At 38.5% G+C, this 26,532-nt stretch overlaps 1 protein-coding gene across 1 annotated transcript in view; it reads left to right on the top strand.

The window, feature by feature from the left end:
* LOC26526255 (unconventional myosin-VIIa) overlaps window positions 1-26,532 on the top strand; it is a 713,556-nt gene that overhangs the window by 624,713 nt on the left and 62,311 nt on the right. The window contains exon 21 of the mRNA XM_026976734.1: window positions 13,691-14,098. Coding sequence (XP_026832535.1) covers window positions 13,691-14,098 — 408 coding nt within the window. The remainder of the gene's footprint in view (window positions 1-13,690; window positions 14,099-26,532) is intronic.

Raw genomic sequence — 26,532 nt, 5'->3', positions numbered from 1 at the left:
ACTCATTCAGTGGTTTTTCAGAAATTGGAAATCCCAACTGCAAGTCTTCGCCCGCGGAGTGCAGCGTCTTTCCGTTCGTTGCTACTTCCGAGACGTTTTCTAATACGTTAAGCTGCGGTTGGACTCTGCTCAATGCGTCCGCCACTACGTTCAAGGAACCCTTTTTGTTTACTATTTCATAGTCATACTCTAACATCTGGAGTCTCCAACTTACAAGTTTAGAGTCGGGTTCCTTAATGCTTATTAACCAGGTTAATGGCCTATGATCTGTCACTATTTTTAACTTAGTGCCGAACAAGTAGTGCCTTTATTGCCCAAATGATGGCAAGCATTTCCATCTCTATCGTAGCATAATTTATTTCGGATGTTGATAGGGTTCTACTTGCGTATGCTATTGGTCTGTCCGTTCCCAAGTTTCCTTGCGAAAGAACCGCTCCGATGGCATTATTGCGTGCATCCGTGGTCAGTATGAATGGCTTTTCGAAGTCGCGAAATTGTAAGATTGGGTCATTGCATAAGAGGGTTTTGCCAAAGACAATAGAATAATAAGATGTGTAACGCCTTACGATTTTTTTGCACACGATTTTTTCGGGCTGCCTCTAGAAGTGGCTCCAGGTTCTCTCGAATTTTTGCTCAAGAGCCAGAGAGAGCGCTCTAGAGCCAGCAGCTCTCTTGTACGCATACAGCGACAGCCGAGCACTGTATGTATACACACGTATGCACATATATTGTAAATTTGAGAAAATACCACCAAGTAAAAAACTCTAATTATGCATTTCCTTAACATGATAATTATTTAAATAAATCATAGAAATAGTAATAGGTTAATATATGTACATAATAATACCGAATTATTTAAATAAATTACTTTATACTAGAAAATATGTCGTTATAGTACTCCGCTCGCAACGTGGAAAATATATTTGAAGTTAGTGATTCTTGGGAACGCTGGTCCTGCCTCAAGTATTCAATTTTGCAATGCATAGGTTGCACATTATGTTTTTTAACTATTTAGTATATTTATTAGTACAAATTACTAGTAAACATACGCATGCATATATAATATGCATACTTCTGTAAATTATCAATTTTCAGTATTTGAAATGCAAATATTATTTTATTGAATGTTTTTGTTATATTCTAATTTGATATTTGTAAAAACCGCGCAATTTTGGAAGGGTAATATCATATAAATATACGACCCCATTACAATTGTAATGGCCTCCCCGTGGTGTTCCCTGGGTACCAAAAATTACATATATTACAGATAATTAATAATACAAATATTTATATGTAAACGGTAGCTAATTCGAGAGGCGATTTTAACTAAAGAACATTAAAACAACTTCTTAAAAAAAAAACCGGCATCAATTTTTAAATAATATTTTATTAGCTCATATTACAACGAAATTAACCAAAACATTATTCAAATTCGTTTCTTAGATCAAAATTGATTTCGGACCGAAAATCGTCTTCTGGCACAACTACGCACACATGCACACTTTTTTGTTTACTGTTTTTACTCACACAAGCAAGTGAATTTTATTTTTAGATTTTTATACTCTCAATTTTACGCGAGCGGGAAGGGAGCAATTATTGCCGCCACCAAAAAAGTGGCTGCATAGTGCAAAACCAATGTATGGCCGTTACGCATCTTATAGTGTCTCAAATGCTTCTGTGTATTCCTCGGCTATTTGTACTGCCTTCTTCCCTTTATGCTGTTTCGTCAGCGGCTTTGTTATTGCAGCGAAATCCTAAATAAACTTCCTGTAATAATCTAGTAACCCTAGGAAGGATTTTATCTGCTTTCTAGTCTTCGGGACAGTGAATTTCTTAATTGAATCGATTTTTCCCGGATTCGGTTTGATTCCTTGTGGGGTCCACTACATGCCCTAAGTATTCCATCTCTGTCCTCAGAAATTCCGTCTTGTCCAACTGAAGAATTCCCCAAAGAATTCCCCATTCTTTAGTCGCACTGGAACAGATATAACCCTTTTCGACTCGGCTTCTATTGTATACGATCTGATGGTCTATTGGCCTCAATGTAAATCTTTTGTTTCACATTTGCTACCTTAAACCATCCGTTCTGCATGTCAATAACCGCCTTCAATTGCTGCAGCATATCTATTCCGATCAATCCGTCGAAGAACTGATGAAATTTTAAGAGAAACATTCTTATTTTACCAACTCCTAACTCTGCGAACATTGGAAAAAATGCCTCCCTCTTATCTCATGCAACTGCGTGATGGTTTTAATGGCTATTGGGTATTTTAGTTTTCTTACATACTTTGGGTGTGCTAACTCTGGTCGAATAAATGAATAGGTCCTGTATTGATTAGTAATTTTATTGATCTTTCCGGCGTAATCGTTATCAAAAAGTAGGGCAGCGTCGAATGACCTCTCCTCGTTCCTAAATACCCTGTGAATTGTTTGAGGCTGACTGTGAAAAATTTGCGTCATCCTCTTGAATGTTGTGGAGTTTTGGTAATTGCAATATGGTCTTTGGTACCCTGCAGAATCCCCCTAGTTGAAATTACCAGCTCTGAAATGATTACCCATCGGCATTGGAAACGGAGGAGGATTGCTTCCTCCCCACTGGTACTGCGACCAGACGCCTGTTTCCCTGGGGGTTTCCAACACCTGAGACTCTTCCTTCTCCTGATCCTTTTTCTGAGCCTTCTTCGTGTCTCCTGACCCCTTACTTTTGGGTTCTGAGTGGGTTCCTTCCAAGGCAACTAACTAACTTTCTCTACAAGCTATCTCATAAGCCTTGGCTATATGTGGGACCCCCATGTTCCTTATGGTTACTTATGTTTCTTATCGGCCTTTAAGGCCGAAATAAAGGCGTTTAGCACCATCTCCTCATTCCATCTAATTTTTTCTCCCATCACTAGCATGCTGTTCTCGCTGGTCCTGGATAGACTCACCAAGGCCTTCTTCAGGGTCATAACCTTAGTGTAAAAGGCTTCTACCTCTAGTTTCTTCTCCTTGATCCATGGTCAACTCCTTTATCAGTTCTTGTCCCTATATATCAATATTCTTTTAATCTGATCCCAATTTAACTCCGACTCGTCCAGATCTGCTTTATCTGCTGCTCCAACCATCTTGCTCCGGACTGCTCGGAGCGCTATAACTCTTACGTTCGATCTCTATTCTCCCCTAATCAGGCGTAATATCTGCTCAACTGCTGCTATAAAGCCATCTAGCTTTCCACCTTCACCGTCATATTTCGGAATGATTTCCACAGGTCTATTACCTTGATGGCTTCTAATACGCTAGGAGCTGTTGTTGCCCTTCTCGCCTCTTGCCCGTCCGTTAGATTCGACATAATTATCCCACGTGTATGTGTACATTTATTATTTATTCATTTCCTTTCTTTATTTTGTTTATTTTATTTATATTATTTATTTTATTTATGTTATTTATTTTATCTTATTTATTTTGTTTATTTTATTTATTTTATTTATTTGATCTATTTTATTTATTTTGTTTATATTATTTATTGTATTTATTTTGATTAATATAATTTCTAACTACCCTGCATGCTGAAGCTACAGTGGGGAGCAAAAGTGATTCCACGATCAAAGTTTTTATATTTGGGAGTCCATAAAAACTAAACAAACGAAGTAAATGATACAACTTTTATATTTTTTTTAATAGTAGTTCATTTGTAACAAACAAAAAAAAAAGGCGTATGTAATTAAGTAATTGAAGAAGCGATAGAATAATAATAATTCAAAAACATAAACAAGCGGCATGTACTCAGTTTTGCACCATTTCAGAAAAACTTCAAAATAAATGCATTATTAATATTTTCTTCAGAGAACATTATTTTCTAAGACATTTGTTAAACGTTTTGGCATACTTTCAACTAATTTTTCGAATATTCTTTTCGGAATGTTATACCATTCTTGTTTTACACGCCCCCAAAGATCGACCAAGCTGGATGGGGCTGACTGTTACTGTCCGAGCTGTCGCTTTACGATTGACCATAGGTTTTCAATCAGATTGAGGTCGCGACTTTGCGCTGGTGATGGAGTACCTTAAAATTTTGGTTTCCGAGCCATTCTTTAACAATTTTCGCAGTGTGCTTGGGATCCCCACCATGCTGAAAAGTGATTTCCTGCTCTTGGTACGCACACTGGTCAAGAAACTTTTGAAGATGGGTTTGCAAAATGCTCAAATAGTCTTCCTTAAGCATAATCCCGTCAATTTTGTATTTTTTCTCATTGTAGACATCATAAGTCGAGCGTCAGAGTCTGTTAGAAGGCGACGGCGACCATTCAACTTCTTTTCATCACAAACATTTTGTCTTTTCTGGACCTTAACAACCACTGATTGACTAATTTGCAGCTTCTCAGCAATAGTGAGGGTCGAACACCCACTTTTAATCAGAAAATTCAGTGTTAGATTTTTGCATGGTAGAGAATATCGAGTGGCGTGTGTTTCTTTCCCCTAAAGAATGCGGTTGAAAACCACGCTTCCAACGGGGCGAGTATGTCGGGTCTCGCAGCCGCCAGCAGCACCTAAATTTATGTCCAGTTGTTGTCAACATTGGAGAAAAAATTCGTCCACGGCACCTCAGCTTTATCTATGCGGATCAGCTGCAGATCGCACTCTCTTGTACGTTCCCCTGCATACTCGTCGTTGCGTTATGCTGTTCGCTCTGTAATACACACCTCGTTTTCGTACCCCATGCATGCGCATCACTGCCAAATTTCTCGAAGAAACAATAAATAACATCGCTTGAATTCGCTACCATAAAAATCGTCTTTCATTCGCAAAAAAAAGGCTGATAAAAATTCTTATTAGCCCAACATTTTCTTTGGCTTTTGGAGTTTTTGTGTTTCACAATTTTTACTTTTAATTTATTGAACACTGTTACCGCCGCAACGAACACTATTATAGAATAATATTTTAAAACGATTTACCAATTTTTCTGGCTTTGGTAACGCCAACGTCACGCAACAGCCGTGTATAAACTAAGAAATTTGTATGCCCGTTTGGCTTATTCTTTTGACAACAAGAACTGTACTTGTTATTAGTATAATTTTCTTAAGTTTTTTATACGCGTTACTCGTAGAGTAAAAGGGTATACTAGATTCGTTGAAAAGTATGTAACAGGCATAAGGAAGCGATTCAGGTTGAGTAAGAGGTGCTACTCTGAACAGAGAACACACTTTCAGGACTTGTTACAAAACATAGGTCCAATAATCCGCCAAGAGAGTTTCGAATAATTATAATTATAATTATTATTATAATTAACTTCCGACAACGATAAGTCAGACAGCCGTCAATAAAGTTGTGTTGTTGTGATATAGGGAGAAGGATATTCCTTTTTTCTTCTGTGCACCACGTATTGCCAGGTATATTAAAATCACCTAGAACTACCAATTAGTCCATAGCGGACCGTTTATTTGAGACGGATTGGAATCCGGCCAAATGATTATATACATATTCGTATTCCGGGAATTCAGAAGACGACGGAATGTATTATATGAGCACGTAATATAAACAAAGATATCGGAAAATAACAGATTTACGTATATGATTTCTACATTACGGGACTCATCAAAAAATGCCTCCCCTGACGTGAGCGTAGACCTAAGCAATTAAAACTGCACCTCCCCGTCTTTAAAGAGAAGAGTAGGAAGAAGTAGAAGAGGAGGAAGTGGTGTGACCCCGTGAGGGAAGTTTAAATCCCACGGGCCCTTTTTTTTCCTATTCTTATATCGAAAATAGCTCATTAGGGACAGTAATCTTGTTAGTCTACGAGTCGCGGGTATAATTTGTTATAGTGCACAAATGGAAAGAGATTCAATAATTACTATTATTAGTTATGGGTACAAAATATAATTATTAAGGAATTTATTAAAAACCACTGTTGGTTTTGGCAGAAACAAAAATAAATTCGGAGCGCAGAAAAAAACACGACCGTGTACTTTGAAAGCAGAAGACTAACCAAGACAGATCAGGAACAATTGCCGAGTCGATCTGGCCATGTCTGTCTGTCTGTTCGTCCGTATGAACGTTGAGATCACAGAAAGCTCAGAAAGCTAGATCTGAAGAAGCTAAAATGTTAGATTAAGCATGCAAGTTTGTTATATATAGTGACATATCCATAAGTCCCTTAGACTTAAGTACATGCCTACCTATTTACACACACAACAAGCATACCCAATACTACCCTACACCTCACAATTGTAAATCAGCATACCCCATACTACCCTTTATGTACTCAACCCCTAGATAAGAATAAAACTGTCACCAGAATCCCAGAACGAATACAGGATGTTATTTAGGCAAATCGTCCACTGGTAGACTAAACATTCTTTGCCTAATTGTCACGTTCCTACGTTCAAAGTTCGGACTCGCAAACTCGAAAACAAAAGTTTTAAGTTTCAAATAAACGAAATCTTAAAGAATCTCAGAGCACTCGTATCCAAGAGCTAATTCACTTCAATCCAAGAGAAATATAGATAACTCCAAAGCTCTCTCTAAAATCCTAGAATCCAAAGTCCATATTTGAAAAGATCGAACACGAGGCTTGAACGTCAATCAATCTAGATCAATAAATTGAGATCAGTTTGAGACCTAATACTAATCGGTCGGTGTTCTTCAATAAAACCTTTGTAATATTTCGGTCAAATAAAAATACAGAGGTGGTCAAAAGTATTTACACAACGTGCTTTTTTTTTGTCAACAATTGTCAACTTTGATCGCTTATTGCTGCTGCTTTTGTACTCAGAAACGAATATAACGGTATTTGTCGTGCTTCTACATCTATACAGAAGCAAACGAAAGAAGAAGTGGAAAAAATAACTGTTCATGGGCTAAATATAGAATCATTGAACTGATGCTTGTCTGTTGTCAGAAGTATTTACACACAATTTTTACGCATCAAAATTATTTACAAACAGCTTTTTTAATTGATTTTTGCGTTTTTTATTGAATTTAAACGAAATATTTTATATTATTTTAATATGTGATTATGTTAGGCCAACTAATATTTAGTTACTCCGCCTTTGGCATCAATGACTGCTTGGAGCCTTGCTGGTATTGACCGGACCAAGTTGTGCGCAAACTCAAGAGGTAATTTGGACCAAATATCCGTAATTTCGGCTATAGTTTCATCGCGCTGGCGATCTCTATCAAATGTCCTCTGACTCTTAACATAAGCCCAGACATTTTCGATAATGTTCAGATCGGGGCTTTGTGCGGGCCAGGGAAGTACCGCCTGATTTATGTCTTTCAAGAACTTGGTTGGTACTCGGCCCTTGTGGCATGGAGCATTGTCCTGCTGCAAGATCCAGTCATTCGTGGAGAACAATCTATTTCCTGAGGTGAATGCGTGCTCATTTAAGATATGGAGGTATCCTGTTTGAGTTAGTGTACCCTCTATCGGTACCATGTCTCCAAATTGCCTTTGGGAGATGCATAAATTACTTGCTAAATGATCCCTGAAACTGAAACGCAACTTCATCAGTCCATAAAACATCAAACCAGAACTCGAGAGGCTTCTTTTTATACTCCAAGAAAATGCGAGACGTTTTTCCTTGTTTATCGGGGTAATATCAACTACTGCACGAACCACATAGGTGTTGATGTTAACTTCCTTCATTCTGCGACGCAGTGTACACTATTGGTAATATGTTTTCAAATTAAATTTTTCGAAGCTGCAGCAATTTTAACGGTACGTATGGTGGGATTACTTAGTACAACTCCTATAATGTGTCTGCAGTCTCTTGGGTTCAATGCAACTTTTCGGGCAGTTCTCTTTTTATTTTCCAAATTTCCCAGTGTGTCCTTTTTTTAAACTAAATTGTACACAGTTTTACGTGATATTTTGTACAACTCAGCTAATTTGGATGCAGAAGTACCAGCCTTAAATTTAGTGACAATCTCGGCTCGATGCTCTACTGACACCTCTTTTTTTTTGCCATTTTACAAATTAAATGCTTAGTTTAATCTATTAATTTAACTATTAACAGTTAGTTTAAGTTCCAATTAAGCGATCAACATCAACTAGAACTTCACTTACTCAATGCAAAATAAAGACTGATCTTCAATTTGCACTGTGTAAATAATTTTGACGCGTAAAAATTGTGTGTAAATACTTCTGACAACAGACAAGCATCAGTTCAATGCTTCTATTTTTAGCCCATGAACAGTTATTTTTTCCACTTCTTCTTTCGTTTGCTTCTGTATAGATGTAGAAGCACGACAAATACCGTTATGTTCGTTTCTGAGTACAAAAGCAGCAGCAATAAGCGATCAAAGTTGACAATTGAAAAAAAAGCACGTGGTGTAAATACTTTTGACCACCTCTGTATATTTTTTTTTTTAACATTCGGATGTTATGAACATTGTAATTATATATATGTAATATATATTTGTATATATATTATATTAAATATTTTGAAATTTGTTCATTTATTTTTTAGTTTTGTAAAGTTTCGATTTTCCAAAAAACTTTTGGCCACGTCCACTCCTACGTTCACAAACCGGCCAAAACTGTCAGGCCTGTTGAAATTTCTCGTTCGCACTTCCACTAGTTGAGTAACGGATATCTGATAGTCCGGTAACTCGACTATAGCATTCTCTATTGTTTTATTCCTGTAATTGGCAAAGTTCATTAGTTCAGCCCATAATAGGGTGAAATATTATTCCTAAGTGGGAATAGTTAACCAACCCAACCAAACACGGGAGTATATTAAAAGCTCTACTCCGGTATAAAAGACTAAGGTTCAGTATGAAAGGGAAGTCTAGTCTGGATCATGGGAAAGGAAAATCTTAAACACTTTAGACCAAAGTCCTCTAGTCAGAGGCAACCGATAGAGCTATTGTATTCCAGACCCCATTGAAGTTCTAAATCTAAATGAAAAGAGGACAACAGCAACACTCATGGCAGGTAACCATTCGGCATTCGAAGGAAGACCAAGCCCTAAAAGGGTGAACTTTGAGACCAGTCCAAGGAGGATTCCAAGCTGGGCGGCAAGGAGTCTAAACGCTCTAACATTACCACCACTGTGGAAGTGATAGATCATACGAAGGAAATATTAGGCTTGACCCGCGCACTTGATTTCAAAGTCGTGGTGTTAGTGGTTCTAGTGATCCTCAAAATCATTAAGATGTAGATCTGTGCAGCGGCGTCGGAATCAGCATAAGAAAATATCGTGCAAGAAATAAATCCACGCTATCCAATCAATAAAGCAGCACCAAAAGTAAAAAATGAAATCTACTTACTGGACCGTCTTTAATGAATTGAAAATTTGTCAAATAAAAAAATAAAAGAAATTTCAAAAATTTCTTGAACATCGGCAGAAATTGGGGGATAATTAATAAAATTAAAAAATATTTAAAATTTTTTTAAAAGTGTGAGCTTGGCAACTAGTTTACCAGAAAAAAGTAGATATCCCTGTTTGGTGTCAATATTATTAATTTGAATTTGCTGTCCATGAACTGCTGTGATCATCATGAGCAATAATGTTATCCGTGCCAGGTGCCTGTGAAATTAAAAGTAATTGTGTTTTGAAGTAGTAGTTAATCTATTTTTATTAGTAATTTTGTAATGGTCAGAGTCTGTGTGTTCCTTATTTTTGGTTGGCTTAAATGCATTTTCTAATTTCTGTAGTTAGTCCTTTTCTGTATCTTGTGGCAGCTTCATATTCCGTTATTTATTTGTTTTGTTGGGTATTTAATATTGGTAGTCCGCCTGCAGGGGCCTGTCCGGTGGTATGATTTTTGGTCTTTTGATTGTATAAGTTAAATATATCTCCTTGAGCAGCTTTCAAGCTTTGCAAGAACTGAAGTACAGACAATATTTTTTCCTTAGCTTACCCTACGCAACAAAGCATCGCGCCATCAAGACATTAGCGGCAAGCCGACTCAGCATTACTTGCGGCGCAGCGCAACACTGCAAATGGGAAGTATCGGCTTTCCAACGCCGAACGTTCCCAGCGCAGAGCGCTGATTTCAATTATGGCGCGTCGACATTGTTTATGTGAAGCTACTTAGTTGCTAAGGGAATATTAACTTGATTGTTTGTTAACTTATATGTTAAGTATGGATTCTATTTAGCTTAGTTTGGTTTTGTCGTCCTCTCATGTTTTATTTATGCGAGTCCTGTTAGTAATTATTTTATGTAGCCTTTGTTGTGTTAAGCTGCAAGTCTATTTCCTCACTCTCCAGCCATTGTTTGAGGTTGTATATGCACATATGCGAATTTTAGCATTCTATCCAGTCTTTTGCTTTTACTTCTTCTAGTGATGCAAATTACGAATAAATTTCTACACCTGCCTTTGAATTGGTAAATATATACCATTTTTTGTGGTGCTTTGGGTGTGGTTTTCATAGCAAATAATAAGTCTCCCCGAAAATCTTAGTAGTTTTCTGTATGCCTGGAAGTATAAGTCTTTCATGAGCAGCGAAGATAAATTCTTTTAATTCTGCATAATTTGTTATGGTAAATTGCTTGAATTTTTTGTTTATTTTTAGTTTATTTATTGGTTAGTTGAGTGGCTTTGAAATCTGCATTACAATGTACAACGCACTTTTTTTACAGCATAAATTGGTGAATGTCTTGTACCCCACGGTCTCGACGTGGATCATCGGAAAGATAATCATTTTTTCGTTTAGTTGTAGTAATTATTTAAGATAAGTTGGAATTTATTTTATCAACAGTTTTGAAACACCACCTAATAGAACTGATAAAAAAATTTCCTGCCCTAGACAAAGTCAGTGGAAAGGTTACGTGGATTACATTCATATTTTCGACGATTCATTAAAGATTTTGTTTATACTAGCTAAACCGTTATATAATCTGTTAAGAAAGGACGAAAAAAATTGACACTACCAACCTAAAATATGACCAGGCATTCAAAAAATTAAAGCACCTAATATCAGAGGACCCAATTAATTACCCAATTATGTCGCTTTGGAAGCAGAACTCGTACAAGCGTGACACCTTAGTTACTTCAGCCGAACGCTAAATGAACACGAAAAGAACTACAGCACAATTGAAAAGGAACTCCTAGCAATTATATGGGTGACTTTTCGACACTACTTACTTGAAAGACACTTTATTATATATCTAGTGACCATCAGCCAATGACCTGGTTGTTCCGTACACCCAAAATCAAAACTCCTCGAATGGATATTAAAATTTTGCGTTTTCTATTTTGACATAAAGTATATAAATGGAAATGGATGGAATGCTATAGTCGAGTTTCCCGACTATCAAAAAATAATTAGAAGAAAAAAAACTTAAAAGTTTTTTAAAAGTGTGGCCGTTACAGTTTTGTGCGGTTTGCGTCCGTCCGACAGACGGAATTGACCAAATCGACTCGGCTATTGATCATGAATATACATATATACTTTATATGGGGTCGGAAATGCTTTATTCTGTCTGCTACATACTTTTCAACGAATCTAGTATACCCCTTTACTCTACGAGTTACGGGTAAAATATAGAAAATCTAGGAACTCTGTTACGTCAAAATTACACCACTCTAATCCTGGGCGATGAGATCAGAACGCGTTGGATCCTATGAGTTACTATAGTATTAAGCACATTATCATTGCATTTTCATCGCTTTAAATTATTAGGGGAGAGACCGCGCGAGAGAGCGTCGACTTTGCAGCCGAAGCAGTTGGCTCTATATGTGTAGCCGATGATTTTGTGATGTTTTTCAGTAGCGATGAATTGTGGAACTGTAGGGTAGACATAAATTTGCAATTCAACATATATTATATATATTTTATATAGATAAAACGAAATGTAATACCCATAAAAAAATACACAATTGTCTATCTATGTATATATATATATGTTCACTGCGCCACGTTTCAACCGCTTTCTGATTCTTCAATTACTTGGTCGTCGCACTTGTTTTGGATGTTATTGTTGTTACTTTATTTTAGCTGGCATTTAAAAAAATGCGTAGGTCCATTATTTTCTTTTGTTTGTCTTGACGGCTGTTTGTGTCGGTTGTAATTATTTGATTTTAATTGGCTGGTTATTATTATCACTGCACTACTAGGTATGCTTTCACGATGTAACTTGCTTATGGGGGATGCCGGACAAGGTCTTTTCCAACGCAGGTCACGACGACACTGCACTTGACTAGTTTTAATATAGCCAGATACACAACAGTATAGCGATGAAATTAAGGTTGTGCTGCGCGCCTAAAATCTCGTCCTTGTGCTTTATTACTTCCAAGGTATTGATGACATTGGCGGGGTAGTCGAAGGCTTGGGACTTCTTCTTGAAAAGTCCTATCTACTGATTTAAGGAGCAGGTCTTCCTTCACGATGGTTATTTGACACTCGTTTATTATCGTACTGCATTTTCTTTGTTGCATTGACTCCGACTCAACGAGGTAGTTCCTCTGGTTTAGATTCTGGCTGTTTGATCTGTGAATCTTCAAAGTCTTTTGATCTTAAGAGAGGGGTGTACAAAACAATATATCCTTGTGTTTTTACTGCTGTCCCAGTGAAATAGGTGCAACCAACTCGCTCAATGGCTGTGCAACTTTTCCTTTATCGTGCAATTATCCTTTTCTTGGTGTGGTGTGGTGTGTGTGTTCCTTGCTAAGTGTGGTGGATCGTCGCCGCGTGGTTCTGGTGAAATGGCGTGAATTGACGTTTGCAGACCGAGACCTGCCACCCTAACTTTGAGCTAAACGACGGCGAACTGGATAAGATCTTTGTCAGGCATTGTGAATAAGGACCACTTATGATGTTCTAAAATACTATACCTTGAGACAATGCTAACGAATGACACCTCGAACACATACTTGTCCGGCAAAAGAAAAATCGAAAGAAAAACAAAAAAAAAACAAACCTATGCAAGTTAAGAACCCCAAAAAAAATAAATAAAAAAAGAAGTGTAGGGAACAAGTAATTAGGGAAGTGCCAGAATCTTTTGGAATATTATTTTTATGATTTATGTAATCCAAAAGTTTTTTTTTTACCTCAGGCATCATTCTAAATAATTATTATATGGATTTGAAAAGAACTGCCTTCATTTCTCTAAAAATCTAAATTTGTTTGGCCTCTAAAGGTAGTTCCCCCCTTAGTTCAGATATACACATAAAACTTACTATACCAAAGTTCTGCTTGAACACCTGACTAGTGCCTCCTCACTTTCTATAATAGCTGTTCTTATTTTTAAAAGTAATTTATTTATATTCGTTTACATAACGCAAAGCATACTTTTTTAAAACAAAAACAGTGTGGTGCATTAAATTTTATATTTTAGCTATTGGTCGGTTTATTATATTATATTTTTGTTAGGTGCACTTACATCAAAATAAATTATTTGGGTAAACCAAAATTACCCCAGCCCAGTCAAATGTGATTGCACAACTTTCAATTACTACAGCTAAAAGCCACTCTAATGTACACAAATTTACAATTATAATAAATATTTCCAGGTTTTACAAATAAGCAGTCTTGAAAATAAGAATACTCTTTCTTTATCGCATATTCCCCGCACTCTGACTAGCGGGTATATGAAGGAATTGAACTGCGTCATTCTGTCTTCTTAGCTACCATATGCTGGAAGAGCATTATGTCTCTTTTGTAAGCACAGAGATAATTTATTTTATTATTATGTCGCATTTTTATTGTGAGTTTAACATTTAACATATTAAAGCTTAATATTTCAAAACTATTTATTTATTTTTAGATAAATACTACATTTTCACGACAGAATCAGTATATGTTCCTATTCAAAAAACATTTGTTTTTTGACAATTATATTAATTTAGATGATATTGTTGAAAAGGAACTCTTATACCATCAAATTCTGCATAGCCTAAGAAGTGAAAGATATCCAATAACTGAAATGGAAGCGATTATGCTAACTGCTCTGCAAAGCCAGCTTGAGCGTGGTGACTGCAGTGAATTAATAACTGATTACAGGGCTGTCGCTAGTCATTGCTTACCACCAAGATTTGTACCAAATATACCACATGAAGCTGTCGCAATGCATCATCAAAGCCTTAGAGGAATGTTACCAACAGAGGCTAAGAAAGCTTTTCTAAATTTAATAAAAAGCTGGCCTCTTCATCGAGCGACTATTTTTGATGTTATGGTAAGCAAAATTGATTTAAATTATCCGTGGTCATTGCCTAGTATTTTTACACCCTTGTTGTAAACTGTCTTGCAAATAAACGTAAATATAGATCGGGCTCAGCTGTTGATACTCATATAAAATTAAATATATAGCTTTATATGGTCGCAAATGAATCATTCTCTGCGTTACACACTTCAGACTGAAATCAAGCATAACATACGATTTACACAAAACATTACAAAAGCTTTTAAAATTGTTCACATTTTTTTCACACTTTTTTATCACAGTTTTATGTTATTATCATTATCAACGCATTCCATCACCTTTTAGGTAAGGTGTCTGTAATTTCATTTAAATTCAATAGTTTCATCTCTATTTCAAAAGATAATCGTCAAAATAATGTGTAATGTAATAAATCGCACAGCCTTCAAGCTTTGTATAGGGTATATTGGTTTATGTCTGAATTTTTCAGGAAGGATACATTGTGGACCATATTAAGTATATAGATACGTATCTTAATGAACAAGCTTCTGCGTTTTGGGGTCGCATGGGACGTCGTTGCGCTCTTAAAATTAAATCAAGGTAATATCAATTTCGAAAATAACATTAAGTAGAAACAGCCAGGCTTGGATGAATTAAAACAAATCGGTCATATTGTTTTCTGAAAAAACTAAGAATTTCTGAACGCAACAAACGCATTATAAAACTGTTATACCGCGAGTTAAAAAAAAGGGAGCCACTCTAGAATTGCAAATAAACAAAACGATCAACCAGAAAACACCACAACCCAAGGCGACGAAAGGGAGCCCGGGGTTCCAATGTTCAGATTCTTCACAGGATTAACCTCAGAGCTCAAGGAAAGTCTTGCTGGGCAGATGCGAGATAGAGAGGCACTTAGAATATGTAGCCTTTAGAAAAAGTGTTACCTCATAATAGGGTAGCATTCTACAACGCTGAGGGGAAAGCGTGAGGCCATTATTTCACGCATGCCTCACTTTAACTGAACTCATCGCTCAAACTACGTCAAATTTTTCAACCGCCGACATAATAATTTTCGAATCATATAATAATTATTAAAACGAAACACGATACACGAAGTACGATAAAGCTGCACTGCTACTTATGATCGGGACATATCGACGAGAAAACAAAGCGCAACTAAACTTATCGTTTATTTATATTAAGGAACTGCCGACAAAAATGAAGTATGAGATATTCAAGAGAGAGATATTCACCTCAAGAGACAAAACGGCCCGACGGCGTTTTTTTCCCGTCGAAGAAGTGTTTGCGTCAAGAGGCGAGCAGAGCCTAGCCGAACTAACTAGTGGAAGCTGATTATTCTTAATAATTCTGTTCGCGCCTTAAAGGCATTGAGTTTTATTATTATTTTCATTTTGATAATTATTTTATCGATTTATCTGAACCTAGAATCACTCGCTTTTGTCGTTTGTTTGTCATTATGCGGGTCCTTTGATTCATTAATATACAAAAGTGCATGCGCGGTAGTAGTAAAGTTCAAAAACAAAAAAAAAGGTTTCATATAAATGCACACAGTCTTTCTGGAATGGAAAAATGTAGATACCACTTTCTAAATTCATACGTCGATATTATATGTGTATCTGAAACTTAGTTTGTCTCAAATATACCGGATATTCGAATTTACTGATTGAAATTTGAATCGCTTTTGATGTGAAAGCTTGCAAAATATGTTAAAAAGGTTAGTTCTATATTCGTATATAAACAGTCAACAGTTGCTCTGGTAACAGAATACAAATTAAATATTATTATGAGTGGGTCAGGGGCCGGTCCATCGCAGCAGTCAGTGTACTTTGGCCGGTCGGCCGATGTGCGTAGCCCACAGGTCGCGGGAGGTCGTTTCTCGCTCCAGTTGGATATCGCTAAAAGCGTTTAGCCGGCTGGCTGTAGTTCCTATGTTGGAATAGGAAGATTATGTTGGTAAGGGAACCTCCCCTTCTTAACTACTGGCCTAGAGACACAGTCAGTTTTCAATATGATAAAAGATATTTAACGGCTGTTGCCGGAGTTGCTTTGCATGAGCTAGTGCTCTTGTTTATTAAGGTGCTCAAGGCAATCAGATGTGTGCCGTTGGTAGCTATTTCGGGGCCGTCGTCAGTGCTGACTTTAGTTGGGCACTCATTGATTATTTTTACTCCGTCGTCCAGCAATGTGATGGGGCTTAAATGGCTGGCCTGTGTTTTGCATAGTGCAGTGCTCCCCGCATGCAGGCCTCGAGCGCAAGTATCGTGGTTTGCCAGGTTACAGTACGATGCGTAAGTTGTTAGTACGCAATCGGTAACTGCCAGGACGTCGTTGTTGCATTCCGCTAATATATTATGTTCTCCGTTAGTTGCAGAATGATGTGTTGGTGTGATACAGGGAAAATTGAGACCTTTCTACAAGTGACTTTAATATTGGGATATGCAATTATCACATGGATAATATTATCGGACTGGAAGATTCTGAAATTAGATGCCTTTATTAGGCTTATAACGGGGATTTCTGTGGGGTGATCAATTAGTACAGACTTCGTCATGGTTAAAAATGGCAGGGTTTATGATATGGGCTTAAGCCAGTGTGACGGTAAGCATTAAATTTTGAATTTCGGTTATTAACATTCTATATCTAGCCAACAGTATCTCATATAAGTGAGGAGTGTCAACCATATTATTTTGTTTTGCTTGAATGATTTTATTAACTGCCTCTTTATTATGGGTTTGTGTGTTAATGACTTCCTGCCTATTATTTGACTCTATTAACCGGGATTCCGACATTTTAAACATTTCAAAATCGGAGGCATCAGGTGTGCCCGCTTTTACCTTAAGTGCGGTGCCTAGAAAGTTTAGGCTCCTGGCGATCCTATGATTAACTTGTAATAACTTATAAACTTTTTATTCGGTCAGTATCGACATTTAACAATTTTCGCAAAGGCGACTCTGGGAATAAATCGGACAACCAACTAGTTTATTGTGCCATTATTAAGAATTCGGTCAGATTACTAGAATGCCGAAGCAAATTTCTATGTTACCACGCCAGTGCAACACCGACCGTGATAGGAATATACTGGGAGTGCGAGTAGTCTGTCACTTTAGCGTTAACTATAGATGAGGGAATTGAAGAGATGTAAAAGTGAGGGTCTTTTTTATCTGAGGTTGTCCTAATGGACAATTATCTATTGAGAACAGATGTTCCCATGTCTGCTTCTACACGCTCTCCTGTATAGAGTGCGGTTAGTTTATTCCGTAACGTTTTGTTGTTTTTGAGATATACCTTTTCTCCTACCTCAAAAATTTTATTTTTTCTAGTAGGGTTGTGCCCATCTAGATTAGCCTGTTGCGCTTTTTCGATGCTGTTTCTAATTGCCAGTCTTTGAGCGTCGTTTGCTGAGTGTAAGGCATATTTGGGTTGTAAATATGTGACTGAGTGTAATGTCTTATTATACTCTACCGTGGCTCTCATGATGATTTCGACGGTGTCGTCAACCTTTTTGTCAATTTTAATGCACCTAGCTATTTCCGTTAGGGTGCAGTGGAATCGCTCCACTTGCCCGTTGGAGCTACTATGTAAAGGGGGTGCATTAACGATGTCAATGTCATATTGGTTTTTCAATAACGAAGGTACGGTCTCCGAATTGAAGGATGCCTCATTATCGCAGTATATTGTTTTGGTATTTGGTAATTAACCTTACAGTCTTTTAATGTGCGAGATATCATAGTGATTGGTCGTCCCTTTTGGGACAGTACCGCACAGATACCGCTTACTGAAGCATCGGTAGTCAAGTAGAAAGGGTTCTTAAAGTATTAATATGTTAGTATTACATCTTCCGATAGAATGTCTCGCAGGCGCTTGAACGCTCTGCGTCTGGTCTCATCAAATTCAATAGCGACCTTTTTTGACATGTGTTTATTAACAGTGCCATTCTCTCCCTTAAGTATTGAGGTAAGTGGTCTAGCTATGGAAGAGAAGTCTTTAACAAAACTTATGTAATAACTGGCCAGTCCAAGAAAGGACCTGAGGCTGAAAAATTTTTTTGGTTCGGTGTAGTCTTAAATGGTTTTTACCTTTACCGGGTCGGTTCCGGAGCCAACCGTTTGATGTAGCAATAAAACCTAAAAATTCAACACTTTATTTGAAGAATTTAGTTTTTTCAGGTGCCACTCTCATGTTAGGTTGGCAAAGAATTTAAGTACTGTGTCAATGTGTATGACGTGGTCAGCAGCATTTTCGGAGAAAATTATTACGTCGTCTACATAGACGTAACAAATTTTCCCGATTTGTTCGCGTAACACATCATCAGTCGCCCTTTGGAAGATGCTTACTACATTATTTAGTACAAAGGGTGGACAGAATTCATACTTTCCTCCGTTTATGGAGAAGGCAGTTCGCGGTCGTTTTCGACCAGATAAATCTGGTGGTACCCCGATTATAAGTCTAGGGTATTAAAAAATATTGTCTTTCCTAAGTTCTCTAGAATCATAGGAATACTTGGCATAGGGTACCGAAAAAAGTGTAGAAAGAATCTTGCAAAATTATTCAACAACAGCCGGCTCACATAGGTACTATGGGATTCTTAATCAGGAACAAGATCGTGGGAAATGCTGACTCGGTTTTAGAATCATATCAAACCCCCTTAAACTGGACTGCTATCTCGAAATGCTTGACGACTCATTACGCTGACAAACGAGATGTCACACCATCGAGTACCAAATGACGTCTCTAATACAGGGCAACCAGACGGTATCAGAATTGCATCAACGCGTCTATACTCACTTGTCGCTAATTTTGAACAATGGATCTTTTTGCTGTCTTTTCGAGACAAGGCCTTGGACACCTTTGTTAGAGGTCTCAACGGCGACTTACCAAGATTATTGGGATCCAGAGAACCAGATGACTTAACATCGGCTCTCCAGTTATGTGAGTAATTAGAAAATCAAAAGTTCAGAATCAATTACGCCAATAATAATCAAGCCAATTCGAGAAAATTCAACGGTCCTCCTGGACCAGCACCACCCTTGCCAAACTCTCAACATCTGGGCAACAGTTTTTTCCCCACACAGGCTCCAATAAAAATTACATACACCCAAAATATGCAATAAATCCAAAAAAAACTGAAAAACCTTTCCATGTAAGATCTGTTGGTGGCACCATTTTATTGACTCTGTTCGTAATAACCAACCCGTTCGGATTCAAAAACAGTAACCTCAAAGCGCTTATAAGGCGCTGATAGGAAATGACACAATAAGAGAAATAGGAATAGACATATTTTTAAGACAAGGATTCATAATGATAGCAAACAAACTACAAATTAAATTAAATCAACAACCCTCACGTGAAGAATACAATCTCCGACTAGAACACGCCAATAACACTCAAAATCAAATTATGAAAAAGATCTGCTCAAAATTTCCAAAACTGTTCAGTGACCCAAACGAAAAATTAACTTTTACAACAAAAGTGGAAGCAACGATTAGAAGTACTAACACCGACCCTATCTATTGAAAACACTATCTTTATCCAAAAGCACTCAGGAAAGAAGTAGGGAAGGAAATACAGGAGCTACTCGAAAAGAGATGCAACGGGCCAAATAAAATTCAGAATGGTGATTGATTATAGGGAGTTGAATATGGCCACCATTCCCGATAGGTACCCGATCCCAGACATTAATTTTGTCCTTGCACAGCTAGGAAAAAACAGGTTCTTTTCCGTTATAGTTTTAAAAAGGGGTTTCATCAGATTCCGTAAGTAAGAGCTATCGCAGAATTCCGTATTCCTAAGACATTAAAGACCTTCGATCCTTTTTGGGACTTTTAGGGTTTTATCGGCGTTTCATAAAAGACTACGCAAAACTGGCTAAACCCCTTTCAGCCCTTTTAAGAGGGGAGGATTGCCGAGGCCAAATCTCCAAGACTGCCTCAAGCAAAACTCTAATAAGTTTTGATGAGAATGCAATGGACGCTTTTATGAAGCTAAAGAAAACTTTACAAAGGAATTCCAACTGACAACGGACGCCTATTGTCCCAAGAAGATAGACCTATAATGTTTATTTCAAGAACTCTGAGTAAAGCCGAGGAGCACTACGCTCCTACGCTTTGTGCTTTTACACAAGCCAGGAAAATCAAACGTAGTAGCAGACGCATTAAGTAGACCACCCATTCAAACAAACGATGAAATAAACACCCTCACCGCAACAGTCCACAGTAGTAACAGCTCGCCAGAAAGACTAATTCCAATAGCTACGGAGCCACTAAACGTCTTTAAGAATCAAATAATACTGAAAATAGGAAACCAGGTCTCTTATAAATTTGAATTAATTTTTCCAAGCTATCATAGACATACCATAGAGGAACCCTCATTCGATCTGGAAAAACTCGTTGAAATCTTAAAAAAACGATTAAACCCTTGTGTTATAAATGGACTTCACTCGGACGAACGCACTTTAGGCCTCGTTCAGGAAATATACCGGCAGCATTTTAGTAAATTCAGGGCCAGATTTTCATCAAAAATAGTAACTGACCTGACGGACGAAACGGATCAGGAAAATAGAATAATTAACGAACACAAAAGAGCTCATCGTAGCGCAAAATAAAATAAATAGCAAATATTAGAAATCTTTTATATCCCAAAAATGAGAGCTAAAATAAAGAAAATCGTAAAGGAATGCAGCATCTGTAAAGAACACAAATACTAGAGACATCCGAATAAGCCCGAAATACAGAGAACACCTATACCCCAATATCCGGGTCATATTGTCCACATCGAACTGTACTTGTAAACAAGTTGTCCTAACCGCGATTGATAAATTTTCTAAATACGAGCAAGCGAAAATCATAAAATCTAGGGCGACCCAACAATTAAACCAACCCTTACAGGAAGTACTAAGGAATTTTGATATACTAAAAATCGTGGTAATAGATAACGAAAAATAACTTAGTTCAGATCCAATAATGAGAATGATGCAGGAGAAATATAATTTAGAAGTGTTCAAAACTCCACCCTACCATAGCGCGGCAAACGGACAAATCGAACGTTTCCATTCAACCCTAACTGAAATCATGAGATGTCAAAAGGCAGAAAACTCCATAGCTCCATAAGAGATCTTATAGGCAGATCTATAATTAAATACAAGTACTCTATTCACTCTACTACTAACAGAAAACCAGTCGAGCTACTTTTTGGTAGGAAGGTAGGTAGCAAATGATCCTAACCTGCAACAAGCAGAAAGGCAAGAAACCATTGAAAAAATAATAAATAAACAGTAGAAAGATTTAGAATTCCACAACGAAACAAAAGACTGTAAAAACCTATAAGGCCGGTGACGAAATTTACGTATAGAACAACAAAAGATTGGGAACAAAGCTGTCATCTAGATACAAAAAAGAAATAGTAAAAGAGGACAGGAATACAACTGTTTTGACAGAAAGAGGAAGAGTTATTTAGAAAGGACTAATACGAAACTGAAACTTCGTTTACAGGTTCTTACTGGCTGCATGCACAGCTGAAGTACAAATAATTGACTACACCAATTCCGAAATAATAGGTTGGAAAATATCTCCCTTCCGCTTTTTTGCCCTTTATTCAATGCCTTATAAAAAGTGTTACAGTGATCGGATTTAGTTCAAATATGCGCCGTTTTGTTCGATAATCTGTTTCCATCTAGATGACAACTTCATAATACCTCCCTCGTAGAAGCCCCCCTCCTTATTTGCGAAGAACTCGGACAGCCACGTTTCACAAGCCTCTTTTGAGTTCAACTTTACACCATGGCATTCGCCATGGACAGGAACAGGTGGTAATCACTTGGCGCTATGTCCGGGCTATATGGTGGATGCGATAAAACCTCCCATCCGAGCTCCCGTAGCTTCTGACGAGTCATCAACGAAGTGTGTGGTCTGGCGTTGTCCTGGTGGAACACTACACCCTTCCTGTTGGCCAATTCTGGACGCTTCTGGTCGATCGCCTGCTTCAAGCGGTCCAGTTGTTCGCAGTAGATGGTAGAATTAAGCGTCTGGCCATATGGGAGCAGCTCATAGTGGATGATTCCCTTCCAATCCCAGCAAACACACAGCAAAACCTTCCTGGCCGTCAATCCCGGCTTGGCCACTGCTTGGGACGATTCACCGGCCTTCGACCACGACCGTTTTCGCTTGATATTGTCGTATGTGATCCATTTTTCGTCGCCAGTCACCATCCGCTTCAAGAATGGGTCGAGTTCGTTCCGTTTCAGCAGCATATCGCAGGCGTTGATTCTGTCCAAAAGTTTTTTTTGCGTGTAATCATGCGGCACCCAAACATCAAGCTTTTTTTGTATCCAGCCTTCTGCAGATGGTTTAAAATGGTTTGGTGACTAACTCCCATATCCTGGGCGATGTCACGAGATGCCACATGCCGGTCTAACTCGATGTATTCCATGATTTGATCGGTATTTGTCGTCACAGGTCTTCCGCCGGCTGGCTTATCCATGGTGTCGTTTTCACCGGCTCTGAATCGTCGAAACCATTCCTCCGCGGTTCGAAGTGATAGAGCACCATCCCCCAAAACACCATTAATCTCACGGAACGTTTCTCTGGCGGATTTGCCTTTAACGAAGGAAAACTTTAAAATAGCGCGAATTTCGGCGTTAGTGAACTCCATGTTTACACGTCTATAACTGTTGAACGCAATATCCAAACTAATCATGCATAGCGTCGTTTTGTAGGTTATGTCAAGACCTTTCAAATATAGTATTTAATATAGTATTTAATATAGTATTGCCAGATACTCTGTAGCGCTTTGTACATAGCCGCGAAATTCAAAAGACAAAAAGGCGGAAGTGAGATATTTGCCAAACTAATAGTAACGCTGTCGACTGCACTGGCAAAAGTACAGACAGGAACTTTTCGATTAATTCATGTGATTGATATCGAACAATACCAAAACTCTCTTGAAAAAATCAACGCCACAGCAAAAATCAAACTAAAATCATATGACCCAATACTACCGTTTATCATGGAGAAAGTTAAGAAATCCAAAACATTAATCGACAATCTAAGAGTTAAGAATAAGAAGAAAAGGCATATAGAAATGTTAGGTAGCGCATGGAAATGGTTAGTCGGATCTCCAGATATTAGGGATTTCGATTTCCGTGGTCACCACTTTTGAAACTTCAACCCTCGCGACTATGCATTCTCTAAATGTTTTCCGTTACGTTTCCTTTACGGCTTTTCGCAAGGCCACCATTTCTGTCCACTTTGAAAATATGCCGATTAACAATTAACAAAAAACATATTTTTACCATGCCTTGATCCTCGGCAATGGTCCAAAAAAATCAGCACATACTGTTGTTCATGACTCTACAGGGATTTGTGTCAACATTTTTCCTGCCACCTGACGCTTATTCGGTTTAAATATTGCGTAGTCTTCACACTTCACACACTTTTGCATTCCTGTCCAATAAGTACCGGGCTGCTAGTCGAGCTATTGTCTTTCGACTGCCCACATGGCCGGCTGATAGTATGTCATGATCCTCTCGCACGACGGTTTCCCTTAGTTGCCGCGGAACGCACAGCTTCCAGGTCACCACATCTTCGTTGCCTGCTCTATGCGAAATTTCCATGTACAGGGTCTTGTCTTCCCATACGTAGTCCGTGAATTTCTGAGGATGAGCCTTTATTTGCCCACGCATATCTGTGATTCAGCTGCATTTCGTTTTCGACTCTGTCTCCCCTCGTTCTCCGGGGTGTATCTGGTGTTGCAGTAACAGACTTGGGTTGTGGATGCCTTGGCAGTGCATCGGCCACCATGTTCACCTGGCCCTTCTCGTCGCTCATCTGGCGATTCCTCCTCAAGGGCGGAATGTTGTTTAGCCACTTCATTGCCATGTCCGACACTACCTTAAAATGGTAGCCCTCCAGGTATAGCTTTAGTTTTCGAATCACCCAAACAATTGCCAAACACTCCTTCTCTGTTAGCGTATGCTAGAGTTTGAAATGGATTTTTTTGCCATTCTGTGTGAAAATGGCGCATATCCGTAATCGCTGGAATCCGTTTGTAGGATGAACTTCTATCCGAAGTCGGGGCACGCCAGGACTGGATCTGTAACCAGTCTTGCTTTCACTTCCTCAAAAGCTTGCTGGTGGTCCTGTAAAAACGTGTCAGCTCTCGGACTGACGATGGTGATTCTAACTGGGCTATGATTGCAACCTTGTCTGGATCAGTACTTATCCCTTGGCTTGTGACACGGTTCTTGATACGCAAAGACATCTGGCGACATTTCCGGTCTAATCACTTGATCCAGCGTCCGTTGAAATATGGCCGATGAGGACTCTAATCCGAATGGCATCACTGGCCACTAGCTCTGTTTCCAGGAATTTTTACACGTTATCTTTTTCGCCGCCTTGGTGGACCACTGCGACCGACAACTTTTCCTCGAGCCAGCCATTGTGCCTCTTTCAGCCCAACTTACGTGAGGAATATCCACGTTGTCGTTTGTGGCCAAATTCTGCTTCGAGTTATGCATTGATCCCGCTGCACCTTCCATCTACCAACCTAACTTGCCGGTTTCTCCTTGTAAGAGTTGGAGAGGCAGCACCCTGCGACCCCTGTCTGCGGTTAAGATTGCTAGCATTTTCCCGCTCTCTGGCAGCATTCTATACTTTTAATTCTTACCCTTCCGAACATTCAGCAGAACAGCAAATGCAGATTTAAGCAACCACGTGCCCAATGGACTTGTCCACCGCACCAGGTGCTTTTAGGGTTTCTCAACGTGGGGATGAGTTTGGTCCGAGTTCCCCCGGGTGTCGTTCATTGGTGTATCTGGTAGTGATTTGTGACTGTGGACTGTGATTGTGGACTGGAACGGGTTAAATTGTGCCCAATGGCCCTGGGCCTGTGTTCTTTGCTCCTCCGCTTCTTCATACCTTCTGCACGTGACCTAAGTTTTGGCTAAATTTGTCCTCTACTGCGAAGGCTTCCCGTTCCTTGTGCCGCTTCTCGTACTCGTCTGCCAGGATCTTGAGTGTCTGTTGTTGGAAATGAACCATTTCAAACCCATCCCCTGCATCAATTCCGGCATTGCCCGGGGAATCATATTTGGGACCAATCCCTACGTGTTTCCGACCCCTCCACCCACTCGAGAAATTCGAGGATTTTTTCTCCCCCGTCAAAACGGAAAGACCATTCCTTGACCTGTTTTGTGATTTTCCCGTAATCCGGTTGGCTGGGCTCGGATCTCTCTGGACTCGCCTTTCGTACGCTAACCTTGAAATGCACGATAAATTCGTCGAAGTTTTTACTTAACTCACTGTCAATGTCTTCAAACTCCAGTTTCTATAGCTCGTTTTGAAAGCTTCTCGAAGATCGTCTATTTGTTCCATCCTCACAAGCAGCGTTGGTTCATCGCAGCCGCTTATCGCCTCATTTGACAACGATGTTAGCAACCTTTGAAACCTTGCGTATAATGCAGTTGACTTACGCTTCAAAAAGTCCACTATGCGCTGCATGCATTATCCATGGCAAATAGCTTTAATACCAACACAGCGCTAGCAGAGAATAACAAAACGAATGAGAACGACAAACAGCAAACAGCAGCCTGTCGTCTATAAAGAAAACCAATATCGAAACGTTGGATTTGGTTTTATTAAAGATGTACACAGCTTGAGCAGTACTCTCGCGCAGCTGAGAACATAAAATTTGCAGCAGTATTTATGGTTAATTATTTGCCGATACTTATGTATTTACCGATTTGCATAAAGCTATATTTTTTCTTAAGTGCATATCACGTCGGGGTCACCCAGTTATCTTTTTTATTAACCTTTAAATTAAAAACACCTATTGTTCAAATTATATTCTGGCAGTTTATTTGACAGTGAAAGGGCCAAATCAGCGCGATAAAATGTTTGTGTGCAGGCAGAGTATGTAAACGAATGAGAGAGTTTGTCTCTCCGAGCTCTCTGTACAAATATGATCGTAAAGATAAGAATATATGCAAACGCTTACATAGATAAATACGCAAATAAATGAGCAAGAGGAGAACAATGATTGATTTACGTTAATCTTAACTATTACAATTGGTCTTGATTAATGCTGCCGGATGCGTTGCCCAACACTTTACAGAACTTCAATAATTGTTTTTATTTGTATAATAATTGTTCACTTTTCCGATTCTTAACCTAAAATTCTAGTGTGATTTAATTTTTGTTAATAATTCAATGTAAGACTTTCTCAACTTAAATGGATTTGAATGGGGAAGATAACCAAATATGCCACCCTTAGGGTTAACGCACGAATGGTTTATATTAATATACGATCTATTTATTTGTGCTCTGGTTTACTTTGGAGATGCAGACTGTCTAAGCGAAAGCGTGGCTGCAAAATATAAGCATTTAGACATAAGCTTACGCGACAGCTTTAGCGAGAGAAAAATTGAAAAGCGCTGCGGGTACACCAACACGCGCATG

This window comes from Drosophila erecta, unplaced genomic scaffold, assembly GCF_003286155.1.
Source record: "Drosophila erecta strain 14021-0224.00,06,07 unplaced genomic scaffold, DereRS2 tig00000021-arrow-pilon, whole genome shotgun sequence".
Lineage (NCBI taxonomy): Eukaryota > Metazoa > Arthropoda > Insecta > Diptera > Drosophilidae > Drosophila > Drosophila erecta.
The sequence above is the reverse complement of the archived record's forward strand: the minus strand, read 5'-3'. Positions and strand labels throughout refer to the sequence as shown.